This window comes from Lepisosteus oculatus, chromosome 18, assembly GCF_040954835.1.
Source record: "Lepisosteus oculatus isolate fLepOcu1 chromosome 18, fLepOcu1.hap2, whole genome shotgun sequence".
Classification (NCBI taxonomy): Eukaryota; Metazoa; Chordata; class Actinopteri; order Semionotiformes; family Lepisosteidae; genus Lepisosteus; species Lepisosteus oculatus.
This window is the reverse complement of record NC_090713.1, coordinates 20,191,174-20,212,753: the sequence shown is the minus strand read 5'-3', so window position 1 is coordinate 20,212,753 and position 21,580 is coordinate 20,191,174. Positions and strand designations below refer to the sequence as shown.

At 60.2% G+C, this 21,580-nt stretch overlaps 1 protein-coding gene across 2 annotated transcripts in view; it reads left to right on the top strand.

Annotated features, from left to right (window-relative positions):
- Positions 1-13,382, top strand: part of LOC102696155 (pecanex 3) — a 41,553-nt gene extending 28,171 nt beyond the window's left edge. The window contains exons 24-35 of one of the 2 annotated variants that reach the window (XM_069180368.1): positions 56-185; positions 1,209-1,267; positions 1,662-1,877; positions 2,644-2,897; positions 4,087-4,317; positions 6,625-6,728; positions 6,990-7,137; positions 8,061-8,291; positions 9,036-9,310; positions 10,156-10,352; positions 11,334-11,743; positions 12,405-13,382. In XM_069180368.1, coding sequence (XP_069036469.1) covers positions 56-185; positions 1,209-1,267; positions 1,662-1,877; positions 2,644-2,897; positions 4,087-4,317; positions 6,625-6,728; positions 6,990-7,137; positions 8,061-8,291; positions 9,036-9,310; positions 10,156-10,352; positions 11,334-11,743; positions 12,405-12,560 — 2,411 coding nt within the window. In that variant the 3' untranslated portion in view covers positions 12,561-13,382. Of the gene's footprint in view, positions 1-55; positions 186-1,208; positions 1,268-1,661; positions 1,878-2,643; positions 2,898-4,086; positions 4,318-6,624; positions 6,729-6,989; positions 7,138-8,060; positions 8,292-9,035; positions 9,311-10,155; positions 10,353-11,333; positions 12,001-12,404 lie in introns of those variants that run through there. The other variant, XM_069180367.1, reaches the window with a different exon arrangement.
- Positions 13,383-21,580: the final 8,198 nt, after the last annotated feature.

Here is a 21,580-nt window from a genome sequence, read left to right as displayed (position 1 = left end):
CCCCCCCCCCCCATTTCCCGCTGGTATTGCTCCTTGACCGCCTCCCGCCTCTCAGATTCGGCCATGCTGTTCGTGCAGGCGGTGTTCTCCGCTGTCTTCTCCACGCCGCTCAACCCCGTCCTGGGCAGCGCCGTCTTCGTCACCTCCTACACCCGGCCCGTCAAGTTCTGGGAGCGCGACTACAAGTGAGTGGCCTTCGCCGCCAGTACCGGCCCCCCAGGGCCACCGGCCAAAATATTGGGAACCCGGGCGTGATTAGCGTTTTGTGTCCCCTGGTCCTTATTTTTCTTAAATGCCCCCCCCGGGATGAATAAAGTATTTTGAGTTGAATTTTTCTGTTGTCGATCCTGAAATGGATCGCCAGGTTGTCCGTCTTCGCGGTTTTTAGAACCTGTGGAAAGTCCCCATGTTAGCCACCTCTGCTAAAGACCGAAGAGCTCCAGTTCCCTTTGACCTGGGGCGGTGCTGCCTGCTGCTCCTGAGCTCGTTATCTGGGGCAGCAGTGGCGTCTCGGTGGTTCGGTTCTGCTGCGAACAGAACTGGAACTCGCTACTCAGGAAACCCGATCTGCGGGGGCCTGTCCCGTCTCGCGGTTCAGTCAGCTTCTCAAGTGTAGTAATAATAATAATAATAATAATGAACAGTTGCTTACGCTTATAAAGCGCTTTTCTGGACACTCCACTCAAAGCGCTTTACAGGTAATGGGGATCCCCTCACCCACCCCCAGCAGTGTGTACCCCCACCTGGGTGAGGCGCCAGTCCGCTCCCCACACCCCAGCTCTCAGTGGGGAGGAGAGCAGAGTGATGGAGCCAGTTCAGAGAGGGGGGTTATCAGGAGGCCATGATGGGTAAAGGCCAGGGGGGGAATTTGGCCAGGACACTGGGGTAACACCCCTACTCTTCTCGAGAAACACCCTGGGGTTTTTAATGAGCACAGAGAGTCAGGACCTCGGTTTGACGTCTCATCCGAAGGACGGCGCCTGTTTACAGTCTAGTGTCCCCCGTCACTATACTGGGGCATCAGGACCCACACAGACCGCAGGGTGAGTGGTCCCACTAACACCTCTTCCAGCAGCAGCCTTAGTTTTTCCCAGGAGTCTCCCCTCCAGGTACTGGCCAGGCTCCCACCTGCTGAGCTCCAGCACGGAATGACCTCGTCCGCCGCCCCTCCCAGCGCTGATTCCCGTCTTCCTTTGCCCCCCCTGCAGCACGCGGCGGGTGGATCACTCCAACACGCGGCTGGCCACGCAACTGGACCGCAACCCAGGTGAGGACGGGCGCCCCTGCGGCACGGGGGTGGGGGGGGGGGGGCCAGCGGGGGAGGGCGGGGGCGTCGCAGTCCCGGCGTCCGGCCACCGGAGGGCGCCCCGAGCTCCAGTTCCCACTCGGGATCGTGGGGTTGTCGTTTTCCTGGATTTTACCTGCCTGGCTCCAGGCGTCATTCCCATAATGCACCCCGGCGGAACGGTGCTACCGACCGCGGTCGGGGTGAACTCGGTTTCCTGTTTTGGGGGGACAGAGTGAAGAAACATCCCTCATCTTCCTCTCCCCCTCTCCCTCCCCCTTTCTTCTCTCTCTCTCTCTCTCTCTCCCCCCCTCTCCCTCTCTCTCTCTCTCTCTCTCTCTCTCTCCCCCCCTCTCCCTTTCCCTCTCCCTCGCAGGCGCGGACGACAACAACCTGAACTCCATCTTCTACGAGCACCTGACGCGCTCCCTGCAGCACAGCCTGTGCGGGGATCTCCTGCTGGGCCGCTGGGGCAGCTGCTCCACGGGGGACTGCTTCATCCTGGCCTCGGACTACCTCAACGCCCTGGTGCACCTCATCGAGATCGGCAACGGCCTGGTCACCTTCCAGCTCCGCGGCCTGGAGTTCAGAGGTGAGCCGTCTCCGCGACCCCCCCCACCCCCCTCATAATCATCCGCCCATTGATCCGTTTCTTGATACAAGCCGGGGTATCGGCTTCCACAACGCGGCTGGGCTGGTTGTTCCACACCCCCACCACCCTTGGTGTAAAGAAGCGCCTCCTGTCCTGCCTGGAGGATCTCGTCCTGCCGTTTCTTGAAAGAAACCAGGGTATCGGCTTCAGCAGCATGGGCTGGGCAGGTTGTTCCACACCCCCAACACCCTTTGTGTAAAGTAAGGACCTCCTGTCCTGACTGGAGGATCTCATCTTGCTGTTTCTTGAAAGAAACCAGGGTATCGGCTTCAGCAACATGGCTGGGCGGCTTGTTCTACACCACTGCCACCCTTTGTGTAAAGTAAGGACCTCCTGTACTGAGTGGAGGATGTCATCCTACTATGTCGTAAAAAAAAAAACAGACAATGGTTTTTACAACATGGCTGGCCAGCTTGTTCCACGCTCCCGCCACCCCTTGGTGCAAAGAAGGGCATCCTGTTCTGATGAGTGGCTCTCACCCTCCTGTGTCTTATAGGGAAGCCAGGGCATTGGCTTCTACAAAATGGCTGGGCAGCGTGTTCCACAATCCCGCCACCCTTTGTGTAAAGACGGAAGAGCACGTTGCCACCCGGGAATCTCATCCTCTCATCCTTTCTCTCTCCCTCTCTTCCGCCCTCGCTCGGTCTCTCTCTCTCTCTTTCCGTTTCTCTCGCTCCCTCCCCGTCCGTCTCTCTCCCTCTCTCAGGGACGTACTGCCAGCAGAGGGAGGTGGAGGCCATCACGGAGGGCGTGGAGGAGGACGAGGGCTGCTGCTGCTGCGAGCCGGGTCACCTGCCCCACGTGCTGTCCTTCAACGCCGCCTTCGGGCAGCGCTGGCTGGCCTGGGAGGTGGCCGCCACCAAGTACGTGCTGGAGGGCTACAGCATCAGCGACAACAACGCCGCCTCCATGCTGCAGGTGTTCGACCTGCGCAAGATCCTCATCACCTACTACGTCAAGGTACGCCGGGCGCCCCCTGGAGGGGGGGGACACCCCCTTCCTGCGCGATCGCGTGGCGTGAAGTCGGATTGGCGGACCGCGGGTTTGTGCAGGGGCTGATGGGAAGTCAGCGCGGCTGCCCGGCCTGTGTTTGTCCAAGATGTGTGCAGGGCCGGGGGTCTTGCTCCTTTTTGTCTCCTTCTTCACCGTGATCCCTAAGATCCCCTTTCCGAGTGACTGGCCTGGCCGGGGGGGGGCATGAGGATCAGGAGGCCCCCTGGCCAGAAACCACCCCCAGATCCGCATGCTGTTAGAAACTGCTGTTCAGCCCCAGTACACTGTTACCCCTCCATCCTCCTTCCAAACCCTGGGGGAGAGGGTCCAGATGTGACCTTCGACCCCCGGCGGTGAGGAGCCAGAGGTGCACGTCGGGTGACCTCTGACCCCTGCAAGAGACGTGCACCACTGGCCCCGCTCTCCTAGGGGATACACGGGTCACAGCAGGGGCCACCGTGCCGTGTGACCTCTGACCCCTGGAACGGTGGGGCCAGAGGTGCACGTCTAGTGACCTCTGACCCCTGCAAGAGACGTGCACAACTGGCCCCGCTCTCCTAAGGGATACACGGGTCACAACGGGGGGCCAGCGTGCCGTGTGACCTCTGACCCCTGGACCGGTGGGGCCAGACGTGCACGTCTGGTGACCTCTGACCCCTCAGAGAGAGGAGCTAGAGGTGCACGTCTGGTGACCTCTGACCCCTGCAAGAGACATGCACAACTGGCCCCGCTCTCCCAGGGGATACACGGGTCACAACGGGGAGGCCGGCATGCCTCGTGACCTCTGACCCCTTGAACGGTGGGGCCAGTTGTGCACGTCTGGTGACCAATGACCCCTCAGAGAGAGGAGCCAGATGTGCATGTCTGGTGACCTCTGACCCCTGCAAGAGACATGCACCACTGGCCCCGCTCTCCCAGGGGATACACGGGTCACAACGGGGGGGCCGGCATGCCTCGTGACCTCTGACCCCTGGAACGGTGGGGCCAGACGCGCACGGCCGGTGACCTCTGACCCCTCAGAGAGAGAGGAGCCCAGCTGTGCACGTCGGGTGACCTCTGACCCCAGGGCCGCAGCGAGGCTCCCGGGGCGCGCGTCCTGCCGTCTTCGAGCGTGACCCCTGACCCTCCCCCCGCGTTTCCCGCCCGTCTCGCGCAGAGCATCATCTACTACGTGACCCGCTCCCCGAAGCTGGAGGAGTGGCTGGCCAACGAGGCGGTGCAGGAGGCCCTGCGCCCCTGCCAGGCCCCCGGCTACGTGGACAGCGACCCCACCTTCAACCTCAACATCGACGAGGACTACGACCACCGGGCCGCCGGCATCACGCCCGCCGCCTTCTGCTCCGTCTACCTGGACTGGATCCAGTACTGCAGCGGCCGCCGGCAGACGGTACGCGCCGGGCCCCTCGTCTGGGCTCCTGTGTGCGGGGCCCCGGGGCAGGCTGGGCCTTGATCCTGGGTCTCCGTCTTCCCCCGAACCCCCTGCCCTCTCCCCCAGACGGATCCCGATCCCCCTGCCCTCTCCCACAGACGGATCCCGAGCCCCCTGCCCTCTCCCCAAGACGGATCCCGAGCCCCCTGCCCTCTCCCACGGACGGATCCCGAGCCCCCTGCCCTCTCCCCAAGACGGATCCCGAGCCCCCTGCCCTCTCCCCCAGACGGATCCCGAGCCCCCTGCCCTCTCCCACAGACGGATCCCGAGCCCCCTGCCCTCTCCCCAAGACGGATCCCGAGCCCCCTGCCCTCTCCCCAAGACGGATCCCGAAGCCCCCTGCCCTCTCCCCCAGACGGATCCCGAAGCCCCCTGCCCTCTCCCCCAGACGGGACCCGAACCCCCTGCCCTCTCCCCCAGACGGATCCCGAACCCCCTGCCCTCTCCCCCAGACGGGACCCGAACGCCCTGCCCTCTCCCCCAGACTGATCCCGAACCCCCTGCCCTCTCCCCCAGACGGGACCCGAACCCCCTGCCCTCTCCCCCAGACTGATCCCGAACCCCCTGCCCTCTCCCCCAGACTGATCCCGAACCCCCTGCCCTCTCCCCAAGACGGGAGCCAAACCCCCTGCCCTCTCCCCCAGACGGATCCCGAAGCCCCCTGCCCTCTCCCACAGACGGATCCCGAGCCCCCTGCCCTCTCCCACAGACGGATCCCGAGCCCCCTGCCCTCTCCCACAGACGGATCCCGAGCCCCCTGCCCTCTCCCACAGACGGATCCCGAGCCCCCTGCCCTCTCCCCCAGACGGATCCCGAGCCCCCTGCCCTCTCCCCCAGACGGATCCCGAGCCCCCTGCCCTCTCCCCCAGACGGATCCCGAGCCCCCTGCCCTCTCCCCCAGACGGGACCCGAACCCCCTGCCCTCTCCCCAAGACGGATCCCGAACCCCCTGCCCTCTCCCCAAGACGGGAGCCAAACCCCCTGCCCTCTCCCCCAGACGGATCCCGAAGCCCCCTGCCCTCTCCCACAGACGGATCCCGAGCCCCCTGCCCTCTCCCCCAGACGGGACCCGAACCCCCTGCCCTCTCCCCAAGACGGATCCCGAACCCCCTGCCCTCTCCTATAGACGGATCCCGAACCCCCTGCCCTCTCCCCAAGACGGGAGCCAAACCCCCTGCCCTCTCCCCCAGACGGATCCCGAAGCCCCCTGCCCTCTCCCACAGACGGATCCCGAGCCCCCTGCCCTCTCCCACAGACGGATCCCGAGCCCCCTGCCCTCTCCCACAGACGGATCCCGAGCCCCCTGCCCTCTCCCCCAGACGGATCCCGAGCTCCCTGCCCTCTCCCCCAGACGGATCCCGAGCCCCCTGCCCTCTCCCCCAGACGGGACCCGAACCCCCTGCCCTCTCCCCAAGACGGATCCCGAACCCCCTGCCCTCTCCCGCAGACGGATCCCGAGCCCCCTGCCCTCTCCCCCAGACGGATCCCGAGCCCCCTGCCCTCCCCCCAAGACGGATCCTTCTAGCTCGTTCATTTCTGACTCGGCTCCTTGGGGTCCCGGCTTGGTCTGAGGACGCGCTGGAGCTGGGCCTCCCCACTGAACGGAAGAGCCCTGGCGCGCTGACCCCCTGGCTTAGTGGCTGGGGCTTCAGCCAGAGGAAGTGTGGGTTCTGATCATGAATGCCGATGCTCGTCTTTCTAATGCTTCGGTTTCTCCCAGCTTTATCACACCCAGTTTCACTGGTGGGCTCAAGGCTTCTTGCCGAGAGAGATCACTGGGGGGGGACGCTGGGTGAAGAAGGTTACTTAACGAGAGAGGCCACTGGGGTCGCACTGGGTGGAGAGGGTTACCGAATGAGAGAGATCTCTGGGATCACACTGGGAGACACTGGGAGGGGAGGTCACTTAACGAGAGATCACTAGGATCACACTAGGGTGGCAAAGTTTACTTAAGGAGAGAACGCCGGGATCACACTGGGTGGGAAACGTGACCCCCACGAGAGAGATCAGGATCTCTGTGGCGTCTGAAAGACGTCACGTGACGGAGCCGTTACAGTTCGGTAAAACTGCGTTGTTTTGTAAGATTACCGTTCGACTTCCAAGGTGTGAATCGGAGTTAAAACCGGCATCGTCCAGGCTCCGAGTTACGGTGCCGAGGGGCCGAGCTACTGAGGATGAAGTATTGGGAACATGGTACGGCTGAGATCCTGCTGGACACTACTGGAGTCTCTAAACTGTCGTGGGCTCTCCCTGCTTGTCTTCCAGCCCGTGGAGAGCGAGAGGGACTCCCCCTTGCTCGCGCTGTGTTTCGGCCTCTGCATCCTGGGCCGCCGAGCGCTGGGCACGGCCTCCCACAGCATGTCGGCCAGGTAAGGGGTGCACGAGTCCGGAATCCCGAGCCGGGAATCTGGGTGCTGCCGGGTCCCAACCCGCCGTCAGCTGTCCGCTGGCCTCGGATCAGGTTCCCCGCAGATACCGGTTTGTTTTCAAAACCCCTGGAGATGAAAGCCTGGTTGTTTCTCTCCTGGTATCATCATCGTCGTCGTCGTTGTTGTTGTGAATGATGGAATCTGTGTCCAGTCCCCCCCCCCCCCCAACGCCCGTCTCTGCTTGTCCGTGTCCCTCCCCAGCTTGGAGCCCTTCCTCTACGGCCTGCACGCCCTGTTCAAGGGCGATTTCCGCATCACCTCTCCCAGGGACGAGTGGGTGTTCGCCGACATTGACCTCCTGAACCGGGTGGTGGCCCCGGGGGTCCGGATGTCCCTCAAACTGCACCAGGTGAGGAGCGCAAAGAGCGCCGCTGATCCTAAGCCCCCCGTTAGCACCAAGATACCTGAACCGCGCCTGTTTGAGAGAGGTGGTCCCTCGGGGTGACCCATCCCGCTCGACTTGGTGGGGATGGCCCGAGCCCTTGGTATGTCCCACGATTCCCCCAGGAGAGTAAAGTAGTAGCAGACCCGGCCTTCGTTTCAGGCTGCAGTGCCTTTGGCGGTTAAGCTGCCGTCGCGCGACGCGTGCTTGTTACAGGCTGCCCCACCAACAGGAGAGGCGCAGTTCAGGTCACACCGCGTCTTCGCCGTCTAGTGCAGATCGTCCTCGGCTGCTGTTGTATCTTCACAGATGTCTCCAAAGGGCTAGTCGAACTGATGTTGCACTTTTGGGGGGTGTAATCGCCAGGAGTCGGGTGGCTTTCTCTAATATTTTGAGAGGGAGGCATTGCTGTTGTATAATTTGGACATCCAGACACTCCCAGCCCCTCTCGAAGTGGTGGACCAGTTCTTGAGCTTTAGAAGTAACCCCGTGGGCAAGAGTCAGGGTCAGGGGTCAGGGGTCAGGGTCAGATCCACGTGACTTGAAGGCTCCGTTTACAGAAAACCACGACGTTTCCTAGTATAAGGGAAGCAGCCGAGTCTGCACCAACCCCGGGTTTCAAGCCTTTCCTCCCTAAGCCCAGTCCTTGACGTTCCCCGATCCACCTCGGGGTGATCCGTGTTCGGCACGTGCCAGCAGCCGCCATCTGGCCAGGGATTTAACCCCGAGCTGAGACCGCGAGACCATTGAGCCCCCTCTCTCTCTCCCCGTTCCTCTGCTCGGAAGAGTCTCGACCATGTGATGGCTTGAACCACTTGCTCCAAAACTCCCGTTGGCTAACGCGTTGGCGCTTTGTCCCCCTCTCATCCTCCCCCCCCCCCCCCGCCCAGGATCACTTCACTTCGCCCGACGAGTACGAGGACCCGGCGGTGCTGTACGATGCCATCACCGCCAACGAGGACAAGATGCTGATCTCCCACGAGGGCGACCCGGTGTGGCGGGGCGCCATCCTGGCCAACATGCCCTCCCTCCTGGCCCTGCGCCACGTCATGGACGACGGCAGCGACGAGTACAAGATCATCATGCTGAACAAGAGGTTCCTCAGCTTCCGGGTCATCAAGGTCAGCACACGGCGGCGACGGAGGGGCATGCTGGGATAGCCGCGGCTCTCCCAAAGACAGCTGGGATAGCTGGGACATCGGCCGGAGACGTGTCGGAAGTCGAAACCGGTTTTAATTTTATGCGCGTGGGAGCCACACGGGGAAGGCTCGGGTGTATTTTTCTCCGAGTGATTCAGTTCGAACCGTCCTGAAATATTTTTCTGTTGTCCATCACGCTTCCCCGTGCCGATCAGATTGGCGGTGTTCCGGGATCACACTCGTCTTCCTCTTCCCTAATTGCCCAAGATAACTTCTTTTAGCACAGTTGGTCACTTAGTTTCAGAATATAATAATAATAATAATAATTGCTTACACTTATATAGCGCTTTTCTGGACACTCCACTCAAAGAGCTTTACAGGACGGCGCCTGTTTACAGTCTAGTGTCCCCCGTCACTATACTGGGGCATCAGGACCCACACAGACCGCAGGGTGAGCGCCCCCTGCTGGCCCCACTAACACCTCTTCCAGCAGCAGCCTCGGCTTTCCCAGGAGTCTCCCCCTCCAGGTACTGGCCAGGCTCACACTGCTGAGTCTCCAGTGGGGCTGCCAGTGGGGAGTTGCAGGGTGATATTCATAGCAGGCCTTCCTACATAACGGTATAGCAGTCTTCCATCCCAGACCCCCTAGAACCAAGCCTATATAATAAAGCCTCTCTGTCCGCCTTCTCTCCCTCTCATCCCTGTTCTCCCCCCCCCCCCCCGCAGGTGAACCGGGAGTGCGTGCGCGGGCTGTGGGCGGGGCAGCAGCAGGAGCTGGTCTTCCTGCGCAACCGCAACCCCGAGCGCGGCAGCATCCAGAACGCCAAGCAGGCCCTGCGCAACATGATCAACTCCTCCTGCGACCAGCCCATCGGCTACCCCATCTACGTCTCCCCGCTCACCACCTCCTACGCCGGCAGGCACGCCCAGCTGCGCGCCGTCTGGGGGGGGCCCGTGAGCCCCCAGAACATCTACAGCTGGTTCATCAGCAGCTGGGACAGGTGAGCCCCCGCCCCCCCGTCGCTAATAGCTTCCTCCGCCACGTCGCCCCCTGGTGGATGGGAGGGATCACTGCAGCACCGGTTCGTTCAGCGATAATTGCAGATAGATCTCTTTCGTTTAAAAATAAAAAGACGCCAGCTCCTTTGTGAATCTTCCGAGAGGGAGAGCTCCGGTACATCTTGATACCTGGACCCGAAAAAGTGACGAGTCTAAATCCGGAAATCTCGCGAATCATTCTGGATTCACTGTTAAAGACCCCTGCGATGGAGAAACGTCCTACCCAGGGTGTACCCTGCCTTGCGCCCGGTGCATGCTGGGAGGAAAGGGTCCGACTCCCCCCCCCCCGTGGCTGTTCTGGATGAAGGAGTTAGAAAACACAGGCTGAGAATAGGGCCCTGCGGCGCTCTGGCACGCCCACCTGTGCTCTGCTCTAGGCCCGGCAGAGGAGTGCGGGTCTCACATTGGCGTCTCTTTAAGTCCCAGGAGTCTGTTGACCCACGGCAGCCCCTAGCGCTGTGCTCATCATATGCAGTGGCACAACCCTGGACCGAACCGGTGGCCCGTGGACCGCGGGGGCTCCTAGCCCCTTTTCTGTGAAGGTCTGCTGGTCAGACGCTTCGAGATGTGGGCGTGATCTGTCCGTTTGCGTTTTCCAGAGCTGCGCCCGGGTTCGGGAGGCCGCTCCGTGTGCCCGGGTGCCTGGTCTCTGGGGAGCGATCTTCAGTCCGTAAGCTTTTTTGGGGTTTGAAGTAGAAAACGGATGAGGAACTCGATCCTGAACCCCTCTGTGTCTCTTCCCCCCCCCCCCCCCGTCTTTCTCTCTCTCTCTGCCCGCGTGCGTCAGGCTGCAGAAGGGCTGTGGCGCTGGCTGTAACAGCGGGGGGAACATCGAGGACTCAGACTGCGGCGGGGGCTCCACCTCCATCAACCCCCCAGCCCACGCCCCCCAGGGCGGCGGCGGCGCCACACAGGGCACGGGCCCCGCCCCCCCTCCCCAGGCCCCGCCCCCGGCCCCGCCCACCACCATCCAGCCGCCCGCAGGTAAGCGCCGGAGAATCGGGGTGTCGGGCCCGAACAGGGACGGGGCTCTTGTCTTCCTCGGGGTTTCGAAATCCCTGTGGATCCCCCTGCAGCTGAGGCTGCGATAAGGGTAACGGGGGGTGGGGGGTTCTGGGATCGATCCGGGCGGTCTGGGGATTATCCCGGCCAGGGAAGCGGGGGTCTCCTCAGGCCCACTGAGGGGAGAGGGCCTGTTCTTGTAACTAGGGGTTGGCCCCGGGCGTGTCTCAGCCACTGAACGGGAACTTTGGTCCCCCGCGGAGTTAAGGGCTCAGGATCGCCGTAAGCAATTGGTCAGATGTGACAGGGCTGGGCAGGGCAGACCTCCCCAGGTCATTACTGGGAGAGCTGTAGAGCAGAGGACTCTTTACTCATTCGTAACTTGGATGACGCCGAGGTCCTGACTCTCTGTGGTCATTAAAAATCCCAGGGTGTTTCTCGAGAAGAGTAGGGGTGTTACCCCGGTGTCCTGGCCAGATTTCCCCCCTGGCCTTTACCCATCATGGCCTCCTAATAACCCCCCTCTCTGAACTGGCTCCATCACTCTGCTCTCCTCCCCACTGAGAGCTGGGGTGTGGGGAGCGGACTGGCGCCTCATCCAGGTGGGGGTACACACGGCTGGGGGGGTGGAGGGGATCCCCATGACCTGGACAGAGCTCTGAGTGGGAGGCTCCAGGAAAGTCCAATAAGAGTGATCTGTTATTAAAAAATGGGGGTGTTGCTCTTCCCAGCGGTTCATCACAGCTCACACACGGGTGGAAACGCACTGAGCAGAGATACCGCGCTGAACCTTTTGAAGGCCGAAAATCGGTCTCCTCCCAGCAGGAGAAGGTGCAGCCTGCAGTTGAAGAAGGGCAGAAGATGACTCCTTCCTTTTCCTGTCTGTACGCCTGGGGTACGAGCCGCTTTGGAAAGGGAGGACGACTCTGGGCTCACCCTGCTGTTCTCTTCCTCTTCCCGCAGGGGGCGACGCGTCCTTACCTCCTTACCTGCCCCGCCCCCAGCCCCTCCCCCTCGCCCTCCTCGGCCAATCGGAGGGCCGGCGCGAGGCCGGCACGGCCCCCGCCCTCCAGCGCACCTCCTCCATCCAGGGCCTGCTGGGACAGCGCCTCTCCGGCTCCCAGCTCTCCTTCTGCGGCTCGGCGCCCCCCCCGGCCAGCGAGCGCTTCTGCGCGGGGGGCGGCCCCGACTGCCCCGGCCTGGCCCCTCCCCCGCGAGGCCCCCAGAGGCCCGGCCTGGGGTTGGGGCTGGGGCTGGGCAGCGGGGGCAGCCTGGCCTACGAGGGGCTGTACGGGAAGTGGACCCTGCCGGGCAGGAAGGGGTTCGGGGGCCCCGCCAGCGGCGAGGGGGGAGACGGCGGCGCGCGGGCGCAGGTGAGTCGGTATTTCCTTCTGCTGTCCGGTATAGACGTCTCACAGGAAGCCCCCCGCAGAGCCCACCTGGCTCGACTGCTTAATTCTCATCCGGCAGCTTCCTCGAGCGATTCCCAGAGAGTCTGTTCTGCAGGGAGGTGTGATGGGGTTTGCTCCAGACCCCCGCCATTCTTTGTGTAAAGACGTGCCTCCTGTTCTCGGTGGGATAAAAATAGCCAACAGCCCCGTCACCCTGCAGCTCCCCATTGGCAGCCCCACTGGAGACTCAGCAGCTGTGAGCCTGGCCAGGACCTGGAGGGGGAGACTCCTGGGAAAGCTGAGGCTGCTGCTGGAAGAGGTGTTAGTGGGGCCAGCAGGGGGCGCTCACCCTGCGGTCCTTGTGGGTCCTGATGCCCCAGTATAGTGACGGGGGACACTGGACTGTAAACAGGCGCCGTCCTTCGGATGAGACGTCAAACCGAGGTCCTGACTCTCTGGGGTCATTAAAAACCCCAGGGTGTTTCTCGAGAAGAGTAGGGGTGTTACCCCAGTGTCCTGGCCAAATTTCCCCCCTGGCCTTTACCCATCATGGCCTCCTAATAACCCCCCTCTCTGAACTGGCTCCACCACTCTGCTCCGCGTCTCACCGTCCCCTGTCCCCCGTGGGTGTCCTGTTTTCCAGGCCGCCCCCCCCGCGCACCCCCTGGAGGAGTCCAGCCCCGGCCCCGAGCGGCGGCGCCCCCGGGAGGCCATGGCCCCCCCCTCGGCCGGGGGGGGGGTTCCCCCCGGAGTGCCGGACGAACCCGCGGAGCTGCCTTTGCTGGGCTGCCTGCACTGAGCCACCGCCCCGCCGCAGAACACGACACGATCCACTGGCCCGCAGGAGGCGCCGGCCGGCCGGATCTTCCAGTCGGGGATGGGCGTCCGGACCCCGAGCGGGAAGATTTCTCCGGGACCGGACTGGGACGTCTGTCCCCCCCCCCCCCCTCTCTCTGCTCCTGAGGAGGCAGTCGAATTTCCCTGCTGCTGCTCAAAGATGGAGGGTTGTTTTGTTTTTTTTACTGAACCGAGTTCTCGGCAGCTTTCGTCATCAGACTGCCCCCCCTTTTGTTTTTTCACGGGTGCGAGCTACAGCCTCCCGGTTTTTAGGGGTTTTTTTTCGGTTCGGTTTTCCCTCCTGCCCGCGTCGTCGTCGTCGTCTTCCCCGGTTTTCACGGAACGGCTCGGTTCCGTTTCCCGAGAGAGGGTGGTGGGGGGGTGGGTTCCGGGCTCGGGGAATGGGGGGGGGGGCCCCCCCAAGCCTTGGGCTTCTGCGGGACTGCCTCGAACGGGACTGCTCCCGAAGGCGAAAGGGAAAGGGGGGAATCCTATCGTCGGGATCCACAGCGCTGGGGCCACGTTCGTCGCGCGGCGTCGACCTACAGAGAACCGAGAGCCGTGTCTGAACGGCGACTTCCGAGCTCGCGTTTTCGGCCACACAAACTTGATGGAATATGTGGGGGGCGGGGCAGGGGGAGGGGCAAGTACTGACACGCCCCCGGTCCTTCCCACACATAGCCCCGCCCACCGGCCGCTTTGCCCCGCCTCTCCATCCCAGAGAACCAGCTCGACTGCACTGAAATCAAAAGAGCCGCGGGGCAGAAGTTAACACACACACACACACAAAAAGTGACGTTCAAAAAGGGAATGCGAGACTCTGGAGCCAGTCCTTTCGTTTTCCGGGCCGGGTTTCGGGAATGAGGCACGAGAGAGGGCTTCGACCCGGGGAGGGACCTTCGGGGGGAATGGCGTGGAACGAGGGGCCGCCCTCAAAGCTGGTTTTCTGTCCCGGTCTCCCTTCACCTGGGGTCCGATCCGGCGAATCGGCACCTCCTTTTTCCAAATGCAACCTCGGCCCCGGCGCGGGTGCCGCCTGTGCTCTTTTCCGAAAAGCAAATGGAGGGATAGAGGTGTCCGTCTCGCGCCGATGCCTCTCCACACGCGCGCACACGCAAGCACACACGCAGGAATGCCTCGGGCACGAGAGATGTCGGATCCGAGCCGCCGCCTCGATTTTTCCCGAATCGGGAGCCGCCTTGCCGGACCGCGCGGGCGAAGGAGGGGCCCCGTCCCGCCGTCGAGCTCGAAGGGCGACTGCTTCCCACCCAGGGGACGAAACACTACAGCCCAGCCCAACCCGGTTTCGGAAAACCAGGCTCCGGCCCCGATCCAGACCCCCCTCCCTGCAGTCGGGATCCAGACCCCCTGGCCGCACGGACGTGGAGACGGCGGACGGCCCGCAGGTTGGGGAGGAGGGGCTACCCGAGCGTTGGCGTCCCCCGGAGCGGAGAGATTTTTTTTCCTGCCCCGCGGTTTTTGTTTTTGGCCCCGGTTTTCCGAGCGTTTCCTGAGCCTCCGTTGGACGTGCCTTTTCAGTTCGAACCCGGAGCCCCTCCCCTCCCCTCCCGCCCCCCCGCCCGCTGCACAGACCAGGAATCGGCGGCAAAGGGAAGCGCAACGCGCCGGATCCCGGGAATGGGGGAAGAAACAAAACGCAAAGCGAAGGAATCCGACATCCGGAAAAGCAATACGAGCCGCTGGGGAGGGGGAGCAGGTCCGTGCGCTGGAGGGCGGAACCCAGCACGGCCGGCCAGAACCGGGGGGCTGGAGCTCAAGGTGGGGGGGTGGAAGGAAAATTCTCTCTCCGTGTTGTCTCTTGGGGTGTCCTTTGACCCCCATCGCCGTTTCTCCTGGTTCGTGTGGCAGAGCAACCCCCAACCCCCCGGTTCCCTCCCTCGCGGCCCCATCCCTGCTCCTGGGGAACCCCCGAGAACCCCCAGTTCCTCCCCCCCCCCCCAAATCGGCCCTTCCCTTTCGAAGAGGCGATTTTTGCTCCAGAACCGGATCAGGTGGAGGCGGACTCTGGACCCCCCGACCCTACAAGGTCCCCCGATCTTCCTTGAGCCAACTGCGCCCTGATCCGTAGTGGCGGACGTTCCCGGTTTTGAAGTAGGGGATCTAGGGGTGCTGCCAGGGTAGGAGACCCCCCCAGACCCCCTCCCCCCACTCTCTAGACCTTCGAAACGTTTCGTCTCCTCGTATTGCCCCCGATCGCCAGTCTCCCCAGAATCTGCCCTCCGTTCCAACACCCTCCCTGCGCTCCCCCCAGTAGCCCTCGGGCATGCGGTGGAGGACCGGCCCAGCACAGCCCGCCCGCAATACCCTGTGTGGCCACAGAGGGGCGCTCTCTGGCTCTCACCTTCGTCCAGCGCGGGGGCGCAGCCTGATCCCGGCGCTCCGGCCGGATCCGCTGGACAGGGAGCAGGGATGTGTCCGTTTTTCCGGCCTTTCCCCCCCCCCAGGCAAGGGGAGCGGTTTCTGCCCGGGCAGGAATTATGGGGCGAGCTGGCCCCCCTCCACAGCTTGAGAGGGCGGCCGCTGACGAGGTCGTCTGGTCGTCCGGCTCCTCCTCCTCCTCCTCCTCCTCCGACTGCTGTCTCTACGACTTCATCCTCCAGCGTTTTAGTTGGAACCTGAAAAAAATAAAAACGCAAAACTTTAAAGAAAAGAAAAGAAAGAGGTGCTCGTTTCTGGTGGTGTTTGGCAGCGACTGGGGGTGGTGGGTGGGGTGGGTTGGGTTAGTGAAATACGAAAGAAATGTTTTTGGGGGCCAATCGCAATGGGGGGGCGAGGGGTGGAGAGATACAGTAGTGATGAGTATTATAGTATTAGTGTTATTGAAGATGGCCTCTGGGCTTTTCCTAAAGCTACTGACTTGAAGGTCAGATTGGCCGAACAATTGATCGACAGTCAGACCTGCCAGGAGCGCACAGATCTAGAATATATATCGTTCAGGCGCGGAGCTGCGTCAGCATGCGCAGGCTGCAGAGGAACGAGTAAAGGTTTATTCCGAGCTGATAAAAAATGAAGAAAGAAAACGCAACGTTTCAGCTGTGGGGCATTCTTCAGGCCCCACGGCCGAAAGGTGGTTTCTTTTCTTCTCTCGTCGGCACCGGGATAAACCTTGACTTGTGCCTCTCCGGATATCCGTCTAGACTGGTACACCAGCTCCCTACTCCCGCAGGAGGATTCAGCTCAGTCCAAGCTCGGTCGGGCCCACTGGGCAGACTGGTTTCACAGCGAATTCCCACCCTCGCGCCAGTGAGACCGTTTTACCAGTGTAGCCGCGAGATTGAAGGAGAAGACTGTTGCGATATGCCGTTGTTGGGGGGGAGACCTCGCCGTGGGGGGTGAAACACTTGGTATCGACCGGGAGGTATGCGGCACCTTCGGGCCTGGCACAGGCGGCGCCGGGTTAAGGCAGCAGCAGGAGAGCGAGCGCCCCCCCCCCGAGACACATCATCATCGCTTCGCCGGGACAGGCGTCAAGCAACCAAAGAATGGAGTTGAATGTAAAAAAAACAGGCGAGCATCGGGAGGGGTGGACAGGTCGCTACAGAGCAGAGCCCGTTACTCAGTACCCATACCTGGAGGGGAGACTCCTGGGAAAGCTGAGGCTGCTGCTGGAAGAGGTGTGAGTGGGGCCAGCAGGGGGCGCTCACCCTGCGGTCTGTGTGGGTCCTGATGCCCCAGTATAGTGAGGGGGACACTAGACTGTAAACAGGCGCCGTCCTTCGGATGAGACGTCAAACCGAGGTCCTGACTCTCTGTGGTCATTAAAAATCCCAGGGTGTTTCTCGAGAAGAGTAGGGGTGTTACCCCGGTGTCCTGGCCAAATTTCCCCCTGGTCTTTACCCATCATGGCCTCCTAATAACCCCCCTCTCTGAACTGGCTCCATCACTCTGCTCTCCTCCCCACTGAGAGCTGGGGTGTGGGGAGCGGACTGGCGCCTCATCCAGGTGGGGCTGCACACTGCTGGGGGGTGGAGGGGATCCCCATGACCTGGACAGAGCTCTGAGTGGAGGCTCCAGAAAAGCCCTATAGAAGTGTAAGCAATTATTATTATTATAATTATTACTGTACACTACATGATGTCAGGTCTTCCACCCTGTGGCACAGATAGGGTTAATACAGGGGTTCCCAGCTGTTTCGGTTTCTCGGACCAAGTTGCCTCAAGCACCAGCGCTCAAGACTTACAGTGGCAGGAACTTCTCTGCGGCAGTGTGATACTCTCGTTCGCCAGAGGTGGCGCCGTTACTGGGCTGGTCAGGCTCTGCATCGCTGGGACACCAACCCACGGCGGGGGTCTCTGCTGCCACTGGCCCGCGAAACGGCGTGACTGGCGGTGAGTTTCAGAGAGAAAAGGCACCAGGAGTCCTGCACATACTCCAGTTTCGTTAAAGTCCCTGAGGCGCTGTGAGTTTGACCGGCAAGGAGAGGCGAGCGTGAAGCGAAGGGAATCTCATGGATGTGAAACCCGGATCATTTCTCCGCGGAGACGCCTGTTTATAGGCTCCTGAAAGCGCGAGAATTCTGGTGTCACCCGGACGACCGTTGTGACGTCTCGACGTGGCTCGGAACCGGCGTGATGTCATCACACACCTCATAAAGGTGGGTGAACATCGGGGGCCCTGGGTCTCGGAATGCGCGGTGGACACGATACAGCCTGTTCGTGGAAAGAGCACGTTTCAAGAAACGACCTGAAAGGAACATTTCTGGGGGGGCTTTGAACTGGTCTGGTCAGGTTTGAGCCTTTGGACTTTGACGGTGACGGAGAAACTCTGGCGCCATCGGGGCTGTGGAGTGAAAGGTTGGAGATTCAAAAAAAGTAACGCCTGAGCTCAGAGGCCTTTAGATCCGCCTTGAAAGTTTTTTAGGAAGTGAAATTATTTTCCTCCGACCATGTTTTGAAAGAGCTCAGAGTGCCCCCCCCAACCCCGTCTCCCGAACCCCCCCTGTTCACACAGCAGACGGGTAGCGCAGTAAATTCCCTCTTGCTCTGGTGAGTGATGGTATCGAAGTCATCATGCCTGTTCAATCAGCCCCCCCCGCCCTCCCCCCAGAGATCAGGACAGTGGTTTCCTCTCAGGTTAACAGGCGAGCCCTCCTACCCGCAGAAGTGGGGGGGGGGGGTCGTTCTTGCGCTCGCGGGACTTGGACTTTTTCACCCCCCCCCACGCATGACGCCTCCACAGCAGACAAGCGCTGCCGCCGGGTCCAGAAGGAACAGGGCGAAAGCTGCCTCCTTATTTCTCTCGGTTCCGTTTTTTTTCTTCCTTTTTTCGCTCCTTTTCTTTCTTGTCGTGGGGTGATCTGGTCGGTTTCGTGCCACACCGGATCGCGGTCTCTCCGAGTCTTCGTGGGTCTGACCCACAAGGAGCAGAGACGGTGGAGAGGAATGAATCGCACGGGTGTCCGCCGTCCGCAGTGAAACCCTGATCCACCCTCCGTGGAGACGCCTGTCTCTAAGCTCCAGAAAGCGCGAGCATTCTGGGGGTCACCCGGGTGAACATTGTGACGTCGTAACGTTCCTAAGAATCGGCGTGATGTCGTCACAGACCTCATAAAGGTTTATTGAGATCGGCGCTTTCGTGGATATTGGAGGTGAAACTGGTTTTTAATGTCAGGTGCGGCTCCGAGGGGTCTCTCAATCGCCCCTCCTGCGCGCGTGTGTGGAGGTGTGTCACAGGATTTGAACCGGCAACTCTCCAGCCACAGATGCAGAGCCTTAACCACAGTGCCACCGCACCGCACTGATATGTGATATCATAATTTACAGCTATAGTCGGCTTATTTGAGTAGAACCTCGTTGTTCACCACGCTTGCTATAATGGTCTGTATGGTATTACATGGTAGGGTGGGTTTTGAGTGAACTTGTCTTCAGTTTGGAATGGGGAGGGATTCTCCCCATAATAATGGAATTGTTATTGTCGATTGACGATCTCCCGCCTTCCGAACAGAGGTTCGGGTCCCGGGTATGACTGTATCGGAGAATGACGCTGCCTGTAATGTCACACCATTAAATACTGTGACGTATCTTAAGTAAACGTCACTCTACTTACGAGTCCTCGCTAAACCCAGCGATGGGTAGATTTATACCTGTTTGTAGAAGACAGAACATCCCCGCTGATATGAGCTCGGAGCGTTTGCACAGAAGTTTATAAAAGCCACGGAGAAAAAAAAAGGCAATTTTGCGTTTAAACAAGATGCTTTTAAATGACATAACGGTGTATTAAAACTTGATAAGTACTTCCTAATTAAATCTAGCAGTATCGAATCGTGCAATGATATTATCCCATGCAAAGTACCATTGTCATTAACAGCAGAAGAGTATCGCCACACTCCTCTCTGTGCAAATGACTCAGTTCTGTCTTTTATACAATTAAATGTTGGCTTTTGATTCTGTGCACTGTGACTGCAAGGTATCGAGATCACCAGGAAGCCTGATACAGCACATATTTGGACATTTCTATGGGATTCAGAGTTGCACAGCAGTCTCTAGTAAATTCACTAAGATGTCATGTATATCGAGAGGGCTTTGCGATCAGTCAATACTGCTGGCTGAAGAGAGACCTTGGTACTCTGTCCTTCTCATGAGTTTGAAATTGACCAGAAATCAATTATCGACGGTTTGGGACCTGTCCTTATTACACCATGTGAACCCCTGTAGTCTTGGATGTCCAATAATTGTCAATAACCCCTAAGCCTAAAAACCACCTATGCAACTCTAAACCGAAGGAGAATGACTTAGCAGGCACAGGGAATCTATCATAACAGCAAAAACTGTCCCTAAATCTCTTGAGCGCTTCCTCAACTTCAACAAACCCGAGTGCTGTTCTTTTATGATCACAGGCACATATCTTCACGGGGAGAAATGTTTTACTGTCAACAACAACTACTGCGGGGATTATCCAGCCGCCCAAATGATTCATTTTACTGCCAACAATCTTATCTTTCAATGTACGTCTTAAAAGCTACAACCCTGCCTCGTCGAGTTTTCGAGAAGCGCAGATCGGAACACGCCCAGCGTCTCTTGTAAACAATTAAAATGAGCCCTACACCTCTTGCAGTATATAAAATACTTTCGTTTGGCCAAATCACAATTTCCCCCTGACATTCATCGAACAGACGTGATAAAGACGTCAAACGAACGAGAACGGTGGGTTTACTTTTTTTTTCTTTGACGCCGAAACGCGTTCGGCCCCGGGTGCGACGCTGGCCAAGATGGCGGCGCGACTTCCGGTTCATTGCGCCGTTGCTTAGCGACGGGGAGAAACGCACGGCGTGGCGGCCTCGATCCGCTCATTTTGAGCTACGGAGAGTTAGAATAAGAAATGGGTTTTTTTTGTGTGTGTACCATTCTCTGAACCGGCTCCATCACTCTGCTCTCCTCCCCACTGAGAGCTGGGGTGTGGGGAGTGGACTGGCGCCTCTTCCAGGTGGGGGTACACACTGCTGGGGGTGAAGGGTTTTCCCATGACCTGTAGAGAGCTCTGAGTGGAGAGAAGCGCTATATATTGGGAAGGAGGCAGTCAGGAGAGCCCATCTTGTACCGACACTCTCTCTATATACGCAAGATTAACGTGGCCTGTCGGTGGCAACGTCGATGAGGAGCCACACTCTTACAGTAACCTTCCACTTGTAGGTGGGTGTGACACAACAAGGGCTTCATACCAACCCATTCACACATTAGCCAGCTGCCCTGTCACCCTGCAGCTCCCTACTGGCAGCCCCACTGGAGACTCAGCAGGTGGGAGCCTGGCCAGTACCTGGAGGGGAGACTCCTGGGAAAGCTGAGGCTGCTGCTGGAAGAGGTGTTAGTGGGGCCAGCAGGGGGCGCTCACCCTGCGGTCTGTGTGGGTCCTGATGCCCCAGTATAGTGACGGGGGACACTAGACTGTAAACAGGCGCCGTCCTTCGGATGAGACGTCAAACCGAGGTCCTGACTCTCTGTGGTCATTAAAAATCCCAGGGCGTCTCTCGAGAAGAGTAGGGGTGTTACCCCAGTGTCCTGGCCAAATTTCCCCCCTGGCCTTTACCCATCATGGCCTCCTAATAACCCCCCTCTCTGAACTGGCCCCATCACTCTGCTCTCCTCCCCACTGAGAGCTGGGGTGTGGGGAGCGGACTGGCGCCTCATCCAGGTGGGGGTACACACTGCTGAAGGGGTGGAGGGGACCCCCGGCTGTCGTGCGCTTCTCCCACCGCCAGGTGGCGCCGGGTGGCGGAACTCGGGCCCCACCCACGTGCGCGGCGCCGTGGCGAGGCGCGCGGGGGGGGGGGGGACGCTCGAGCTTAGCGGCCGGTCCAACGGATCGTCTCACCTCGCGAGACGGGTAACGGAAAAGTAAACCGCCGGAGAAAATTCTCTCGCCTCTCGGTAGTACTTTGATGAATAATGCTGGAATTAAAACTCGTTTTAACTAAAAAAGATTATTGTATCTATCACGACTGAAAAAAAAAAGATTAATTCTGGCGTCGGCAGAGTTTTACGGTTATAGGTTTCGCCCCGTTAGTACATTTTCCCCGGACTCGCCTCCTCCGGGTGTGAGGGCTGTTATACAGGTTGTAAAAATCGCTTTCGTACGAAGGGGAACAAAAAGGGGGGTTTTCACTGGCCGGTTATCTAACTTTATGGGGAAAAAAATAAAAAGACGAGAAGAAAAAAGCCCGGAGGCGGCGGGTGGGTGCGCGCCTCCCTCAGCCGTCCACACCACACTTCCCCCTGGGGCAGAGAGACCAAATAAAACGCCTTTCGCACTAAAGAAATGACCCCAGGAAGAATAAAACCCGAACAAGAACCTAAAATGCACCTTGATGAAGAAAACCGAGCCGTCCTACGCGGCGGCGGTCGGTTTGTGACGCAGCTGTCGGCGAGTTGCTGTTGCTGGGCAACAAGGTGGGGGGGGTCCACCTGCCTCTGGGGGGTTAAGGGGTCGCAGGTATCCATATCGGGGGCTCCGGTTCACCTGACACCC